Source organism: Trichoderma harzianum (genome assembly GCF_003025095.1).
Source record: "Trichoderma harzianum CBS 226.95 unplaced genomic scaffold M431scaffold_1, whole genome shotgun sequence".
In the NCBI taxonomy this organism is placed as follows: Eukaryota; Fungi; Ascomycota; class Sordariomycetes; order Hypocreales; family Hypocreaceae; genus Trichoderma; species Trichoderma harzianum.
In genome coordinates, this window is record NW_020209249.1 from 1,075,463 (window position 1) to 1,092,847 (window position 17,385).

The following is a 17,385-nucleotide window of genomic DNA, read 5'->3' on the forward strand; positions in this document are numbered from 1 at the left end:
GCAGTGTATAACAGTAACAACAAGTAGGGGGAGACAAGAGAAAACGCTAAATAATTTCCACGAAAATCTAAGCACGCAGAGCACGCAGCCTCTGCTGCAGCTTGTCCTCCTCCTCGGCCGTCGGCTCCGCCGTCTGCGGCTCGGCGGTCTGGGGCGTCGCCTTGTTGAGCTCGAAGCTGAGTTCCAGGCCGGCGTCGTCGGCGAGCTTGCCGAGCAGTTCGTGGACGGCGTCTTCGCCGACTTGGACGGAGGTGGATTGGGTGATGGCGTCCTGGTAGATGCCGTTTGTCATGGCGTATTCTTCGTTTTGCTGCTTGAACTGTTCCAGGGTAACGAGGGTCTGACGCCCGGGTTAGCGAATTAATTGATTGATCCAAAAGGGGGGGAAACAAAAACAAACCTTTTCGGGATTGGTGTTCTTCTGGGCCAGATTCATGGTGCGCGACGACGAAGCCATCATGTGCGTCATTCTGTTCATGGCGTTGTTGGCCTGGATCTGGGCGGACGACAGCTCGGCCATGTCGGCCATCTGGTCCATCTGGGCGGCGAGCGCCTGCTTGGAGAGCAGCATCTTTGCCTTTTGGTAGGCCTTTTGCGTCTCGCCCTTCTTGAGCAGGTCCTGGATCTGCTTCTTGAGGATCGGGTCCTGCTTGGCGGCCTTTTGGGCCTCGCGCCGGGCCTGTTTCGCCTGGAAGCGGGCTTGGAATTCGACTTGCATGTCGCGGGCGAGTTGGCGGTTGGACATGATTGCGGTTTTGGAGATGGAGAGAGTTAGTCGGAGAGAGTTTCTGAGAGGGAGTTTGGAAATGGTTTTATGAGGAGTTGGAAGATGCCGAGATAGGAGGAGTTGGTGATGGTTTTTTTCTTCTTCCTTGGTTTAGGGATTCAAACGGCCAAGTTCGGAGATGGTTGGAATCAAGTCAGGTGGCGGATAAGGCGGGGTGACGCAACAAGAAAATCGACAAGCACCGCCACAGATAGCGATGCAGATTTAGCCAAGAAAGGAACATCACCAGCCACACTTTAGCCATTTGAATCAATGATGCGTTCATTTGGTGTAAGTTGAGCTGCCAACAATTGGTTCAAATTATACCATATCCATATCTTCAGCGCAAGCATTCTTACTGAAAGAACTGATTCAATAACCAGCTTTTGAATACATGATCTCTTACAAGGCTGTCAGAATGGCTGCAAATACCAAGCTAAACGTCCAGTCGTTTCCTCGGCCGCCGCGGCTGGAAAAGATTGCTCGGCATCTCCGTATCACGTACAAGGACACCGAGATTGCCGATACGAAAGATGCGTTTTGGGTGCTGGAAACGCATCATCCGCCAAGTGCGTCCCTCCGTGTGAAGTTATTGAAAATTCAGTCAAAATGAGAAGGTGGTAACAGTGATGAGGATGATGATGGTGATGATGGCATCAAATGTTCAGTTGTGGGCATCTTTCCAGGCTCATTCATCAAAGCAAAACTAACCAGCTCCAACCCAATTTCTAGCTTACTACCTCCCTCCATCCAGCATCAAGGTGCCCCTCAAGCGTACGAACCGCTCCAGCTGGTGCGAGTGGAAAGGCGCAGCAACGTATTACAGCATCGCCCTGCCTGACGGCACCGTCTCCAACCGCATCTGGTCGTACAACAGCCCGACATCCGGGTTTGAGCCCATCAGCGGGTACCTGAGTTTCTACGCTGGCCCGTGGGACTGCTTCGTCGATGGCGAGCGCGTAGAACCTCAGCCGGGCGATTTCTACGGCGGATGGGTGACGAGCGAGATTGAAGGCATCGTCAAGGGAAAGACCGGCAATCTGGATCCCGTCGTCTGAGTCACACACAAGACTGAAAGTACGGCATCATCTTGAAACCGTGTCCTGATTGTTAATCGCATAGGCTACTTGATAAACTTCAATACGAGGCGCGAACGTGGCATGTTCGGTTGGACGCTGCCTAGTAGGCAGATATATTGAAGTTTAATTGCAACGCGTGGCACGACGAGGCTTGGCTGGATAGTAGCACAGCTAGATCTGAGCCACGGGAAATTTCCAAATGTCTCGACATGGGCTTCTGGGGCGTGTTTCAGATGAAGCTTCTATTTCGATTTTGGCGTCTTTTGCAGGGTAGGTACGTTGACGATTTGGGTCATGGCCGGAATGAATCGATATTGGATCGATAGCAACGGTATGGCGTGATGGAATGAGACAAAGTATGCTCGCTGCATTGTTCTTGTGGTTAGCCGATTCAATTGCAAGCACAACGGCGTCAATGTTGGTAGTTGTTCTTGATGTTCGGGGTATGGAACTGTACCGGTATTGTCGCGGCTTCGGAAACATTGAGAAGCCAACCGTAGTCTACATACCCTAAACTATCAAGTCACACCACAAAAAGATTCGTTTAGTTTCATAAAAAAGTGTATCTTCATCATTTCTGGCCCTTGGTGACAAAGTGATGCATCATATGACATATACGCGTGGACCATCAAGTCTAATTTTACGCGTCGCGACAAAACCTAATGCTGTGGCGTCGTAATATCTCTATATGTATGTTTGATAGTCAAATAGAGCACAACTCTAATTATAGTTTGGGCGAAGAAACAATAGATCATGTATGGAATAAAAGGCCAAATTTGGCTTGGAACACCATGGCCAAGTATCAGTGGCTGGCTGATACATGTGCTTTGTTGTGACGATCGCTTGATAATGGTCATACAAACCAATCACTACAAGATATGGTTTCAAAACCTTCATCGTCGTTGCTCAAGCCGTCGTCATGTTGCATCACATCTCACAAACAGTGGCACTCGAGTCAGTTTACTGCCGGCAATCAGCTCTCGCTGAACCTCCACCAACTGGAATATGACGGAAGTCTGGCTCCATGTCGATGCAACAAGCGGTCTGCAGATAAAAAGCAGCCAGGGCAGGGCACCTTGCAGCAGCATCCTCTTGAATTCTGTTGGGCTCAGTTATATCATTCGGCTGCGTGTGCCCTTGCCGGCACCCCTCAAGCATGTTCCTGATGCCCTCTCCTCATAGAAAGCATATTCCAGACCACACCTACGGGTAGATCCCAAAGAGAGCTCAATTGCCGTGCGAGTGCATCATCTTCAATCTTTAATGCAATGGGGCGTCCAACGTGGCAAGCTTTACATGGCTCGCCTTGGGTCCAGTGCACAAGCTCCCCCCACAATTGAGCTTTTGGAGGAGACGGTTTTTGCATGTGAACGGAGTCTGGATACGCTCGTACGAGTAGTTATTGGAGTATCGTAGCTGTATGGTCGATCAAGGCTCACCGACCTGAATGCAAGCCGGACGTAGGAACGCCCAACAAAGCCCAGGCTTTTGCTTTCCGCTCGCAAGCATCGACGCCTTCCTGCAGCTTCCAGATCTCCACAGCATGCACAGAGAAAAACGCACAGGCAAGACAAGGCAATGGGCCCCCCGCCATGTGCTCGGACATGTACGGAGACTCGTACGAGTAGAGTAGCCAGTGGGAGCGGCAGTCAAGCCTCGCAGTGCTCATGTCGTTACATTGTTTGACGGTGGTGATGGTGGCGAGTTGGGCTTCATCGAGTTGATAGTTGCGGTGAGAGAAGCATTTGAAGTTCTCGATTTCCCCCTCTTGTTCCTCACGAGTCCATCATTGGTTGCACTGCATGTATTCTCCACGCGCGAGCGTTTTGAAGTGGGATGGGGATGCAGCACACGGACAATTCGACTTCCCCGCATACAGGACACAGACAGACATGCGTGAGGGCACGCACATGCTTCGAGCTTGGAAGCATTTTCGTACTCGTATATAGAATCAATGCATGCATGGGACGACACCAGAAATTGAGGGCTGCAGTTCTACCCACTTGGGCGCCATTGCAGGAAAAATGGAATTGATGCCCTCTTTTTGCTTCACACATCGAGTTTGATTTATGCAGTATGGAAGAAGTAGCAAAATAGCAAAAAACCTAGCAAAAGAGAAGAGCCGAGCAATGGTCGGGTAAACTGCCAATTAATTATGGCAGAATGGATGCAATTCTCCCGGTTGGGTTACATAGCTTCGATTTTTAACGTTGAAGCCGGAGCTTTTACGGCAACGGTAGAGCGGAAAGAGAAAAGGCGAGTGAGGGTGAATCTGGGGGTCCGCGAGAGAAAGAGGGGGATCATCGGCCTAATCAAGGGGAAGATGGAGGGAGGGTCTTGTTGCTATTCCGCTGGTAGAGACATTGGATGGCATGGGTGGTATGTGGTTTTGATAACGGAATGTCTTGCCGGGCGGTTGTGCGAGGGTTGTATTGTGTTTCTTCCATGTTGCTTTGGCGTTTGTTGTTGATGTTACCTACGGGGTTCTACCAATAGATTCCCATCGATATTCCTACATTCGAGAGCGTATGGTATTCATCATCCGTTTGGATTTGCTTTGCTTTCAATCCTTTGACGGGAGGAAAAGAAAAGGGGCGGCGCCAACGGCCCGCACTCCGAGATGAGATGCTATCGAGCACTGGCTGCCACACCAAAGCACTAGGTGCAGACCTTGGTACGCATTCTTTCACTTTGCCTGAGCAGATAGGCCCGAAGCAAAAAGAAGGCCCGCCTCCCCTTTCCGTCCATCGGACTCGAGCTCAAGAGCTAAATGCAAGGCACAAGCCGAGATGCCTTTCTGGTACATGTATTGAGCTTCAATTGCACTACTATGTACTGTAGCATCCGGCTGCTCTTTTTGAGGGGTATTTTGCCTTTCCCCCTCTTTTCTGCCTTCTGTTCAGAATTCAATATAGGCATTGTTCAGTGCTTGCTTGTCTGCGCGACATCTGCCCTGGTCGGCGGCTCCCAGGCGAGACGCCAGCCAGGGTTTGCACGAACCCGCCGGTTCGATCGATGGGATTCTTCTCGCTTCTTTCCCTTGCCCCCACCAAGTGTGAGACGGAATTGGCATCTGGTGAGACCCCAAACAGAGCAGCTGCAGAGCGAGTCCCGGGGCCCAAAGAGGCAGTAGGACAAGGAGTGAGACGAGAGTGGAAGAGCCATGTGGGCTACCAATTGCCTGTACAAGCAGCTTCCAGCATTCTAGCACATGGGAGTTTCTCATGTCATCCAAGGAACAAGGAACAAGAATAAAGACCGCTGCACGCCCCCCAAAGCCATTGGACGAGAGCAATGCCGGAAGTGGGAGGCCAGACGGTTGCTGCGTCTCAAGGGCTTACGTTGGTTCCGCAGAAACGGCGTCTAGTGATTACGTGCGCAACGCCAAAGTGAACATAGTAAGAAGATATGGACTGAGTCTGAGTCCGAGTCTGAGACGGCAAGGCATTCGCATTGAACCAAGAGCCGGACGGATCAGCTCGTTGCATGTGGGCTGTGCCTGTCGGAGCTCACCACGTATTGTTACATCTTGGCTCCGTCCATGTACATTCGTTTTACATGGACAGGCAGCATTCTCTAGACTAGCTCTCGGTGGCGCTGGACAATAGCATGAGAATAGAAACAGAGTGGCGAATCGCATCTCGTAACTGGATACACCGTCTCTGGTAGATGGTTTATCGCCCACCAAAAGAGTGGGAATGTGAGGATCCATTACGGTCCAACCCCCCCTTTCTTCATTCTCCAGTTCTCCTTTTCTCCTCTCTGTTAGCCACTGTATACGAAGAAGCAGCACAGTGATAAACAGCAGTTAAGAGCAGAATTGAGGCCTAACAATGGGTGAGGGATACCTGGAGATACCAATGGGATGTGCCGGATGAGCAGAGTGGCATGGCATCGCGCGAAGGAGAAGCCCAACAAAATTCAACAGACGCACGTCGCTGCATGTACATCCTTGTATACTGCACTGCATCCCATGTACATGTAAATGTAGGTAACATGTCGCCTGTGCAGTACGAGGACGGAGTACAGTTCTGAAGGAAGCATCCCATCCCATCCCATCCCGGTACTGATTGGCATGCAGGTATGTCATGTTTTGGGCTTGTCTGTACTGCACAGTACTGCATGTACAGTAAAGTACGAGTAAGCAACGCACATGCAGCCATTGAATTCAACAATAACTCCGTACAGTAAGATGGGCGGGAATCAATGGCAGTGGCTCGACGAGACTGGAGACTGGCGTTGCACGTGTCTCGGCGATACTGTACAGCACAACAGCTGGAACCTCATTCAATAAGACATGGAACCATTGATGGAACCACTGAAATTGGCTGGAATTACTTTCGGCCACTGCCTCATCTATGGATTCCCGCCTATTTGCACTAGATTAGCATCTTCCGTGTGAACGACTCTCGGTTCAGCCGGGAATCCTCTTTTTGCCTGTTCCAATCTCTCTCAGCAAACACGGAGGAATTGGGATTGGAGCACGACATCCAGCATTGTGCGATCAATCCAATCCCTCCAATCCATCTGAATTCCAGCGCCCACCCACTGTAACACGCACTATCAGGCCCCCCCCTGCAGCAGTCAGATTAGTGCCGGCCCACCCCCAGCCCAGTTCCAGCAGCCCCCTGAGCCCCTTCAGAGGGCCCTTCTGAAAGCCCCGCCCGATTCGAGGCTCAGCCCCGCCCTGAGGCCGTTTCGTTAAGGGCCTGCCTGGTTTCGATTGATCCGCAACCACCCCTTTCCCCTGCCATTGCTGCCTCAGGCACCAGCTCGTGCCACCAACAAGGCCAACGTGTCCTCAAGATAAAGAGACCAGCTTCGCCGCCTTGAGCATGGATCTCACCATTCCGACACCAGCCAAAACAAAGAAGCCACTCTGTCCTCTTCTGCCACTGACTCATCCAGTGAGCAGAGCCACGCCATTCGCTGACTCACTCGTTACTGGCGCCGCTTGGTTGCCTGTCATGTCACTGTGTAGGACGCGCTTTGATTGCCTTTGACATCTCCACTGCGCTGTGACAAAAGCAGACCGTTGCCCCGGGACAACTTGGTTGCATTTGCATCACAAGCAAGATACACAACACAAGCAGAAGCTCGAACACTAGTGAGAGCAGAGAAGCATTAGCATCAAAGAGAGCGTCCTACTAAAAACAGCAAGTCCAAAGACAAGACGGGCAACTATGGCGTTCCAGCAGTCTCCTCTCCTCAAGTTCGAGGCCTCCCCGGCCGAATCCTTCCTCTCCGCTCCCGGCGACAACTTCTCATCACTCTTCGCCGACTCTTCATCAATACCATCAACTCTCAACCCCAAGGAGATGATGACCCCAGACTCCTTCGCCGACGACCGGCTCGACTCTCGTCTGTCTGCCATCCCCGAGTCACCAGAGGCCGACGACGACATGGACATCTCAGCCGCCACAGAACACTCATCATCAGAAAAGAAGCCCGTTAAGAAGAGGAAATCATGGGGCCAGGTCCTTCCTGAGCCCAAGACCAACCTCCCTCCTAGGTATGTCCTGGTCTTGCACCAGAGCAACATATGACGCAGTACTAACCAAGCTTGCGCCTACAGAAAACGAGCCAAGACTGAAGATGAAAAGGAACAGCGTCGCGTTGAACGTGTTCTTCGGAACCGCCGCGCCGCGCAGTCATCACGAGAGAGGAAGAGGCTCGAGGTTGAGGCTCTCGAGAAGCGCAACAAAGAACTAGAGACGCTTCTCCACAGCGCCCAGAAGACAAACCTGATCCTGGTCGAGGAGCTCAACCGCTTCCGACGCAGCTCCGGTGTCGTCACCCGCTCCTCCTCTCCTCTCGACTCTCTCCAAGACAACATTACACTATCTCAACAACTATTCGGCTCACAAGATGGCCAAAACATTACCACTGAACAGTCCTTGATGGACCAGATGATGCGCTCCGCGGTCAACCCCACCGTCAACCCCGCCTCTCTCTCACCCGCACTCACCCCCATCCCCGACAAGGAATTCCCCCACGAAGACGAAGAGCAAGAAGAGGAAGCTGAGGAGGAGAAGAACAGCCAACAGACCGTCTCCACTGATTCGACACAACGTCCTGCAGAGATGTTGTGCGACCCGCAGTGTCAATCGGTGGAGATGCCCCTGTCCCTGTCTTCTCTCACTCCGGCGCAAACTGCCTTGGCTTGGACTCTGTACATCAAGATGATGTTCCTTTCAGCCTCGGCGCTGCTTTCGGCCTGTCAACGGCCCTTGATGCAGATCGCTATGTCCTCGAAAGCTCACTTCTCGCTTCGCCCAACTCCTCAACTCTTGACGACGATTATATGGCTGGTGACTCTGCCACCTGCTTCACGAATCCTCTCCCCTCCGACTACGACTTTGACATCAACGACTTCCTCACAGACGACGCAAACCACGCCGCCTATGACATTGTGGCAGCGCGCAACTATGCCGCTGCGGACCACGAGCTCGACCTCGAGATCCACGACCTTGAGACTCAAATCTCTTCGGACCATCCTATCCAGCAGCCCCAGTCTGGCGCGTCCTCTCTTGGATGCGACGATGGAGGCATTGCGGTTGGTGTCTGAGGGACGCGACGATCGGGACGGGATCTCGGCCTCCGAGTCTTGTGCGACGCGCGGCGATAGCGAACTGACTCAATCTCTACGCAGCGTGACTTTGCCGTCTAGGGAAGTCCTCCTCACCCTCTTGTGGGCCCTAAAAGTCGAGGAGCGGAGGATTCGACACAAGCAGGCCGCGGCTCTCGATCTCAAGAGAAGCGCCCCGGCAGACCAACAACGTCGACGACGTCGACAACGCAATCACCAATATCAAATTCCATCGTTTTCAAAGTAGTTGGGTTTTATCTAGGGAATGTTTGTTTACTTTTCAAATGGGATGGGCAGACGGGATAGCCACACAAAGGGGTGGGCTACGTCTATGTAACGGTTATGGCGCAAAGCGAAATGAGCTTCACGGCTGAAAAAAGAGCCGTTTATGAAGCCTTTATATCTTTAATCTTTATGATATCTTGTACTCTAGATAGCAACAACACAATACCACTGTTGCCACTACCATTTTATTGTTTCCAAAATTGTCTGTGACTGTCCACACATGATGTGTAGGGGTTTACAATCATTAACACATGACATGTAAAGTATTACAAACATTAACCTTTGGTTATGCGAAATAATATTGTCCGTGACTGTCCACACATCATATGTAGAGTATTACAGACATCAACCTTTTGGTCATGCACAATTCAAAGTGACTCGTCTACAGCAGGGAGTACAGAGCTCGTTGATCCATATGTTCGCTATATACCCAAGTGATCATCATATCGTCTCCAACCCTCTTAACGCCAATGCAAAACAAATCCTGTCCCTAAAACGCCAGCTGAATAAATATCTGCCCAATTCCAATTCGCTTTGCACGCACTTGTCCACGTTCACCCGACATAGCCAGTCAGCCAGGTCTACCACAATCCATCCATCTCCTGCATGGCTTCCTCTTCATCCGCAAAGTCGTGCCCCTTGTCATTGGAGGTGGTATTGCCGCCGCTCTTCTCCACAGAATGTCCGCCAGAGCGGTCTTGCACTTCTGCTTCTGCAATGAGGGCGTCTAAATCGTCTTCTTCGTCTAGGTGATGCGCGCCAGACGCGCTATTTTGCTTCGTCGTGGCAGCGGGGGTTTGTCGATTATCCATGCTTTCAGCTTCGGCCATGAGAGCTTCCAAATCGTCGTCATCAGGGGCGTCGTTTGACGGCGCAGGACGAAGAGCGTTTGTCGTTCGCGCTGGTCCTCGGGGTGTAGCGCCGTATAAGTCATCATCATCAGGGATATCGTCTCTTTCTGGAGTCTTTTGCGTCCTCTGCGCAGGAATGCCGCCTTCCGTTACTTGCGAGTCCTCGGTAATGGCTACAGCTCCAATATCCAGCTCGTCATCGTCGTCGTCGTCGTTGCCAGCCTTGGGACGGCCTTCGTTGATCCATTCGCTTCGCGCGCTCACAAGGGCCTTTTTGTGGCCGGCTTTTTCAACCATGGCGAGGGCATCGAGGAACCGGGCTTTGGGGAAGAGGTCGTCGAGCCATAGCTGGTAGAAGGAGAGGAGTCTTGAGGCGTCAGAGAACTGTAGACCATGGGAAGAAAAGGAGTTAGCTAAGTGCAAGGATGAATCTATGATAGTGAAGGATACGTACCTCGTGGCCCTTTCCTTTTAGTTTGAGGCCGAAAGCTCGCCTTCTCAGTTTGGGGATTCCAGCTGGACCCAGCAACCTGATGACAGAAAAGTTAGTATGTAATCACTTACACATTTGGACTTGTATATATAGACTGTACCTTTCTTCATCAAGCTTGACATTTGGTACTCTCACTCGTTTCTGAACAGAAACCTCCTCCTCAATTCCCAATCCAGAGTCGGGCTCCTTTCGCTTTTTGGAAGACGATTCTGGCGGGGGAGTGGGAGATCCAAAAGGATTGTCCGAGTCATCTAGACCATAGTCGTCTAAATCGTCGCCGTGCTGCTCCTCCAGCAGACGTCCGAATTTAGCTGCCGAGGGCATGATTTATTTAATTTCTGATTTTCTTCTTTTCGTCTTGTCTTTCTTTGGCTTGCTTTGCTTTCAATTTACATGCTCTCACTCCTCCAGCAAGCTAGACGCGTCTCCCTCTATCTTATCATCATGGTGGGGGACCGCGTCTGTAGCTGGGTACGTATCCGCCATCTTTAATTGATTCACGTGATCCGAACCAACCAACGCTCCCACGTGATATCTTTTTCCCTAAGGCACTAACAATCGCAAGTTGCAGCTTCGGCCTCAGATCTCTCGATCCAATTGAGCGCTGCATTTTGGGGTCGCAAAACTACAGCAAAAATGGCCTCGACAACGACCAAGCAGACCCCGGCGTCCTTTGTCGGGACCAGCAAGGTCGTCGAGACTGACTATCCGGTATGTTTGGCGCACAATTGACAGCGCAATGGCGAGCCCACGGCTGACTGACTGACTGGGATTTAGCTCATCGACAACGACCCGTACGTTTCCCCCTCGGAATCCCTGGTTTTCTGTCTGGCACGACGGTTTTGTGTGGTGTATAAGGCGAATTGACGAATGCTGATGGGTTTCTGGGCAGTCACTTTAAGCGGGTTATCGGATATGCGAGAACGTCAGACTACGTAGCTGGTGCAACCTCTGCGGCCTTTGCACCGGCCGCTCTCTATGCTCTCGAGAGGCTCGCCCCGTCGCATGTTGGCCGAGGTGGTTTTGCCAAAGCCATGCGGTTAGCCGGATTCATTGGCTTGGCCGGCGGTTTCCTCTACTTTTACCAGCGATCAGCCCGTACGTTTCTTTTTGCACGACCCCTCATTTTTTGTTTCGGGCGTCCTTGGTTCTGAGGGCTCGTTCGACTGTTGGACGACAATTGTCGAGACTGTGGTGACTGACACTTTGAATCTCCTTTACAGTTCGATTCTACGGCGCTACCGAGAACTCAAGGGAAGTGGAGATGGATATGCGAGAGATGGTTTCCAAGGTCAAGGCGGGACAGCCTCTGTATGGCGAGAGCAAGCTGAGCCCGCACCTGCAGGGAGTTGCGGCCCGACAGAGCAGATACTCTGCGCTCTTCTTCAGCACAGTACCGTGGTTCAACTTTGTCAACCACAACCAGCACGGCGTGGACACGGCCAAGTACTATCAGCAGGCCGAGAGGGAACTGGAAGCAGAGCGGGCGGCGGGCAAGAGCTAAACGGGAACCAAATGTGTATATTTAGCGGGACTACCGCTTCTTGCGGAGAAGAAAAAATATTGCAAGATTCAACGTCTACGGGAATTGCGCATTGAGATGTGCGCGCTGTGATTCCGCTGGTGGTTATGATACCACTACTAGGTAGTTTGCGTCATCTACTAACACCAGTTTTCAGTCTATGTATTCTGATGCTATCAAATAAGGAATATCATATTCCCCTCAATTACACATGGGTATAGAGTTATTACAACTGCTACAGATATCTCGCAACCTTGGACAACAAGCTACCCCTCGATTCAACCGCGGCTCATCAGGCGAGAGGCTTACGCAAAAGCTACTAACAAATCCGTTGAGAAAACATCACTACTATTGGAAATTATGATAAATCAACATGTCAACACAATCGCACTTCGAATGCTTGTGCCCGGACATGAAACATGGCAGAGCATGGATGAAGCTTCACATGTCACCCCGTGGGGGCCGAGAAAGAATGAACACACCACCGCGGACGGAATCACGGACTGATTACATTCCCTTGAGACGCCTCAACTGAGCGACGGATACGAAGAGGCTGAGACATATGGCCCCCGCAATCTGATTATCTACAGAAGAGATCTGGGCCACCACGGTCAAGTGCTTGAAAGGGAGGTAGCCGGTAGCTTTGACCTGGTGCTCTGCCAAGCTCACCTTGGTGTTGAGGGCCTTTATGCTGTCCTATTGGGTGGAATACGAACACCCAAGACACAAGGCATCAGCTGGCGGGCGCAGCACAATACAATGACAATTGAAATTGAGACCCTGGTTCGGCTGAGCCGGCAAACGGAGTTTTATGGTCACCATTGGCCTTTTGGTGCCGCACTCTTTTCCCAAGCTGAATCATTCCTGACTGATGCCATGCTTCAAAGACACCCTTCTTGAATGTCCTGCTCACGCGTACGCCACAGTTCCCAACGGCTCAGCTGGCGGGGGATCCTTGGGTTGTCTGCTCAATCTGACCAGTCGGAGTTGCAGTACTATCTAGATACGGTAAGATGCCTTGTGAACCAAGCTCGGTTTCTACTCCCACACCTGTGATCGAACTGAGACAGCTTCTTGGACGACTAACGGTGATGACGCCACACCGGACACCTAGACTCTGTGATAGCCCATGCTGAGAATCGCCTGACATGAGCTCACGATCGTGCACTCTTAACCATGTCCATGCGGGGGAATGGTGTGAGACAGTAGGACTTCACTGAATTCGAGGCTTGATGACGGCGATGAACATCCTTGTTAGCGCATGAAGGCGATCCTGGCTTTTTGCGGAGAGGACTTGGCGCGAGAGCCGCTGGGAGACTTGACGAGTAAGACGGGGATTATGAACCGGCAGGCGAATCTGATGAAGATGAGACACGCATCACGCATTGTCCAAGCTTGTCGCATCACCTGAGTGAGGAGTTCATCGACGAGTTCGGCAATGCGGTTACAAGGCATAATGCAAATGTGAATGACAAGACGTCATGGGAGCTTAGCTTTGGAACCTCTTTCTCAAAACAAGAAGATCAAAGGAACCCCTGATGGTATGGGAGACGCTTTCTAGCCGAAAATAATCTAAGCTTCATGGAAGACGGAGGAGATGAGCGGCTCCCGCGGTTCCTTTCACGGGCCGTTGCGCTGAGCAAGGGTGGCATTGGCCATGGATTTCGACTCCATGGATAGAGAAGGGTTAGTAGTTACTACTATTGGAACAAGTTAGTGATTTTCATGGTTGGCTATTTTTTCTTCCTTTTTCTTGTTTCTTAATCAAGGTGATGTGTGATTGATTGCTCGGTTCTAACCCAATACGTTTTGATGATGATTGGGGACCGCCGTGTACGCAGCCACGATATCCAACCCCGTCGAATCCGATTTAGTCCGAGACATATTGCGCCTTCTGGCCCGCTGAAGACATGTCTCTTGACCTATTTGTCTCAGACAAAAAAGAAAAGAAAAGAAAGAAAAACAGAGCTAGCGAGATCTGAGTTGCACTCAATGTCAAGCTTCTTACTAGCACCATGTAAAGACGACTTACACCAGTCTGCTGGATTCTTAGCGAGAACTCCGATGTAACTCCACCCTTTTTATCATCACGCATTGCGACGGCGCTTCTATACATATGTCCGAGATGTTTTCTTCTGCGCCGAATATAACGCGAGGATGGTAGCGGCAAGGGGGTCCCACGATTCGTCAGTTGTCATTTCCTACTTAATTAAATTAGACCAGGGGGAGGGGAGGGCTTGGTCGAGGATTCGTTGGCCGACTGGTGGAATGCTACCAAGTGCCGGGCGATGTGATGAATCGACCTGTCTTTATCACATGTGAAAAAAAAGCATTTTGGGAGATACTGATTGGAACTCTGATTTATAACGCATTTGATACCAGAAAGAGTTCGATATACCCTGGACATGGTTCGTTCCTTGTTCGCTGAATCGAGGATTCCGGCGTCCATTGCCCACCCCTGGAGGTGCTCGAAACGGGAGCGACCTGCATATTGCCGTGACGGCTGGTAATGGATAGATTTGCTAGCTTCCCGTTGAGTCTGGTTATATGCAACCCTGGTGTGACAATTGCAACCCATGGGTTTAGATGTTGACATATTCCAAGTTTTTTATCTCTCATTTTTTCAGAAATCTTCATATGATGAGGCAATAACTCGCTATGAATAATGGGGAACCTGGATACGATCAATACGAATGGCCCAAGGTTAGGGGAACTTGCCGAGGCAGAAACAAGAGGCTATCTACGGTCACATCACAACGTGTTCCTATTCTTGTAGTTGTATCCGTGCCCGTATATTTCACATCTATAGATAGGTAGGCACAAATAGCAAAGGGTAGTCTTATCGTATGTTCATTAAGATGATCCACACACATCATTTGTAATGATATCGAGGTGTCGACGAAGATGTCTTTTTAGAGAGCTAGCTCAAAGTTTAATAAAGGCAACAATGTCCACAAGGTATGTGATTCGACTGATACGGTGGTCATTCCGGTATTTGATGCGGCTTGGGTCGAGGTAGTTCACCCGTCGACGAATAGGACCCGGATCCAAGGATCCCATGGGATCTAGTCTTCCTACTCTAGAATCCTCCCCGTCGCATATCTCCCATCAAGAGTGTGCATATGTGTGTGTGACACAACCCACTCAACCCACTCAACCCACTCAAGACAGTCGCCGAGCTGAGACCTCCGTGGTGGCCGATGCAAGTCACCGGAGATGTGGGATGTGGCGGCTCCACGTTGTTAGCCGCTGGGTTTGTGTAACCCGGAGAGACTGTGTTACGGTTGACGTGATGCTGAAAAGGGAAATGGATGCTAGAACTGCAACCCAATTACGGAGAAGGATGTGATTGAGAAAACACCATCGACAGTGGAGCAGAGCTGGAGTTTAGGGCGGTGCGGACCGTCATGCATAACGAGCGAATCCCAACTCCATGCTTGCATGTTGTTACAAGTGGCAGCATGTAAGTGCGAAAGTCGTATGTCGACTATTGATTAGCCGGCGAATCAACATCTTGGAAGCCATCCATAGGCGGTACAAATCACGCATTGCTTTCCTGAAGCGGGAAGCATTGGGGAGGGATGGGAACCATAGGGAGTTGATGAATGGTTGAGCGGCGTACTGGCGATAATGATGCCCTCACCCCTCCTTCTGTTCCCCTGTCTGCTCAGGTGGATATCGAACGAGTGAGAGTTTGTACCGGCGATTCTGTGAAGGTGGAGGGGTATGAAAGACTTGCTGCCAGGCTGCAACGGTAACATACTCGTCTGTCACCGCGGTTCAGCTCAGGACACCCGTACAAGCCCAAGCCGGTCGCCCGGAGTCGAGAAACAAGCCGTATCCAACCAAAATATCGACTGGTGATGACCATTTTGGTCTGAGTGTGACATGGAGGACCCTGGCCCGGTCCTTGGCGGGTGTCGAAACGAAGTCAAGACAAAAGACACACGAGAGAAACTTGACTACTACTGAGCTGCGCCCGTCGACAACGTCATTTGCGGCTGTCAAGTCTCGGACTGAGCCCTGGTTGAAGTTAGTTAGCCCGGCAGCTGGGAATAGACATCCATGGATGATATGGAGAAACCACCTGCGAACGCATTCATTCAGTGACAGGGCCAGCAGAGCTGTCAACACATGCACCTTGCCAGCTCCACTTGTGATGCTGCAACATCGAGCTACCCGAGTCAAACCACGTTTTGGGCGGATCTCTGACCACTAACCCCCCTGGCACTGGCAAAAGCCTGTTCCGCATGTAGTTGGGCCGTGAGTGTTAGCCAGAGCTGCGCGGCAATAAACTAGTGGATATCATCAATATCTCCTGTAGATTCCTGATGCACATAAATCGAGGCTGGTTCAGCAGTACAAGCAATAAACTCGGGCTGAGCGAAGGAGAAAAAAGAAAAGAAAGGCCAGATGAGGCAGATTATTGGCCCCGTTCCCCTGCTCGCGGGGGCGGTTGGATGTGATGATGCCATGCTTAGCACCGTAGCTGAGAGCCAGGCAGGTTTCCCAGCACCCCGGACAGCCAATTGCTGGGCTATAATCGACCCTGTTCCCTGCAGTAGTATTTAGCAGCAACAGGGGTAGGTGGTTTTCATGCGTATTACGGTACGGAACGAACGCTCGCAGATCGGATCGGAGAGTTCGCCAGCTCGCCAAGGGTTTTTGCTTGTCGACCCGCGATAAGACGGTGACGAATCACTGTAAAGCATCGCGCAAGCAAGAGTCACAGCGACGAAGAAACACGAACCGCGGCAATTAGCCTAGTCAATGAGGCTGGCTGATTGATTGATTCTTTTTTCTTTTCAATATTATTCGCTTAGTCATTCGTGTTCTTTCTTACTGTATATGGCAAGACAACTGGAGAAGCCTTCAACAAGCCTCTCTCAGCTCATACGAGGCAAATCATTTCTCAATAGCCCATTCAATCAGTTCTCACAATACTAACTTCATCCATCTCTCCAGCTGACCTTTTTCTTCGATCAAAAGAGAAAAGTTTTTTTTTTCTGTCTTAAATCCACCACCAGGGGGGCCGCCAAGGAGTCTCGCCACTCCACGAGAGAAGACTATGGAGATGGAGGCTGCCTCGGCGAAGTGGAGAGATACGAATCACACTCTTCTCCGTCAATTCAACTCTCACATGTGCCGGTTCCATGGCCTGGAAAAGATGAATCCAGAGCTCCGGGCCTGGAATTCCATCGTGGTGGCTGCCTCCAATGGCCCATGCCACCCCCCCTCCAAAATCCCCCCCAGTGATGTGACATTCTCTTCAACTCCGCATTCATCGTGCTGCAATGACACCCCGTGCCCCTGGAACCTGAAATATTACCATTTTCTGCATCGCCATGCTTGTAAATCGACGGCTGTGGACGTAACTAGCTGAACTGCTACGCCTCTTGTGGATACAATGGCCAGTGAGGACGGCTTGACAACTGCCGGTGGTGGGAGAAGCTGGGCAACAGAGATGGCACAACCAGCTTCTCCCACGAGTTAAAAATGGAACGGATCTCCTCTCTTCTTCATCCGGTCTGATCTAGAGCACAAGCCAAGACACTATTGCCCATTGTTGCCACGAGCGGCGTTTTTTCTCTATTCATGAATTGATAGTGTGGAGACTTGTCAACGACCAACAACACTATCTTTCTATTGTCCTTCCATCCACCAACGACCACGGCGTCTAGTTGTGGTCTATGCACGCAGAGTATCTTCACTGAGCCTGCCCTCGGGAATTTTCGGTTTGCCATGGCCAAGTCATGCCAGGATGGTTTTGCGCACAAGATGCAAAAACCTATCCACAACC

At 51.0% G+C, this 17,385-nt stretch overlaps 6 protein-coding genes across 6 annotated transcripts; 3 read left to right on the forward strand and 3 right to left on the reverse strand.

The window, feature by feature from the left end:
* Nucleotides 1–67: 67 nt before the first annotated feature.
* On the reverse strand, nucleotides 68–745 carry M431DRAFT_73431 (hypothetical protein; the record flags this gene model as incomplete). Its single annotated transcript, XM_024922125.1, has 2 exons — nucleotides 68–340; nucleotides 401–745. The coding sequence occupies 2 exons, from the start codon at nucleotides 743–745 to the stop codon at nucleotides 68–70; spliced, it is 618 nt and encodes a 205-aa protein (XP_024779956.1).
* A 439-nt stretch (nucleotides 746–1,184) lies between these two features.
* M431DRAFT_489027 (hypothetical protein) lies at nucleotides 1,185–1,824 on the forward strand (the record flags this gene model as incomplete). The annotated part of the gene is made up of 2 exons (XM_024916633.1): nucleotides 1,185–1,335; nucleotides 1,499–1,824. The coding sequence occupies 2 exons, from the start codon at nucleotides 1,185–1,187 to the stop codon at nucleotides 1,822–1,824; spliced, it is 477 nt and encodes a 158-aa protein (XP_024779957.1).
* A 5,204-nt stretch (nucleotides 1,825–7,028) lies between these two features.
* Nucleotides 7,029–8,413, forward strand: M431DRAFT_72005 (hypothetical protein; the record flags this gene model as incomplete). Its single annotated transcript, XM_024921976.1, is given in 3 exon segments — nucleotides 7,029–7,357; nucleotides 7,421–7,917; nucleotides 7,929–8,413. 3 exon segments carry the CDS (start codon nucleotides 7,029–7,031, stop codon nucleotides 8,411–8,413), a joined length of 1,311 nt encoding a protein of 436 aa, XP_024779958.1.
* Nucleotides 8,414–9,107: 694 nt separating this feature from the next.
* Nucleotides 9,108–10,500, reverse strand: M431DRAFT_103589 (hypothetical protein). The gene is made up of 3 exons (XM_024911525.1): nucleotides 10,164–10,500; nucleotides 10,025–10,100; nucleotides 9,108–9,954 (listed from the first exon to the last, which is right to left on the reverse strand). The coding sequence occupies exons 1-3, from the start codon at nucleotides 10,385–10,387 to the stop codon at nucleotides 9,301–9,303; spliced, it is 954 nt and encodes a 317-aa protein (XP_024779959.1). The 5' UTR covers nucleotides 10,388–10,500; the 3' UTR covers nucleotides 9,108–9,300.
* Nucleotides 10,501–10,609: 109 nt separating this feature from the next.
* M431DRAFT_502395 (hypothetical protein) lies at nucleotides 10,610–11,787 on the forward strand. The gene is made up of 4 exons (XM_024918150.1): nucleotides 10,610–10,774; nucleotides 10,841–10,857; nucleotides 10,956–11,161; nucleotides 11,287–11,787. The coding sequence occupies exons 1-4, from the start codon at nucleotides 10,700–10,702 to the stop codon at nucleotides 11,565–11,567; spliced, it is 579 nt and encodes a 192-aa protein (XP_024779960.1). The 5' UTR covers nucleotides 10,610–10,699; the 3' UTR covers nucleotides 11,568–11,787.
* A 1,052-nt stretch (nucleotides 11,788–12,839) lies between these two features.
* Nucleotides 12,840–13,040, reverse strand: M431DRAFT_489032 (hypothetical protein; the record flags this gene model as incomplete). Its single annotated transcript, XM_024916634.1, has 1 exon — nucleotides 12,840–13,040. One exon carries the CDS (start codon nucleotides 13,038–13,040, stop codon nucleotides 12,840–12,842), a length of 201 nt encoding a protein of 66 aa, XP_024779961.1.
* Between the last annotated feature and the right edge of the window lie 4,345 nt (nucleotides 13,041–17,385).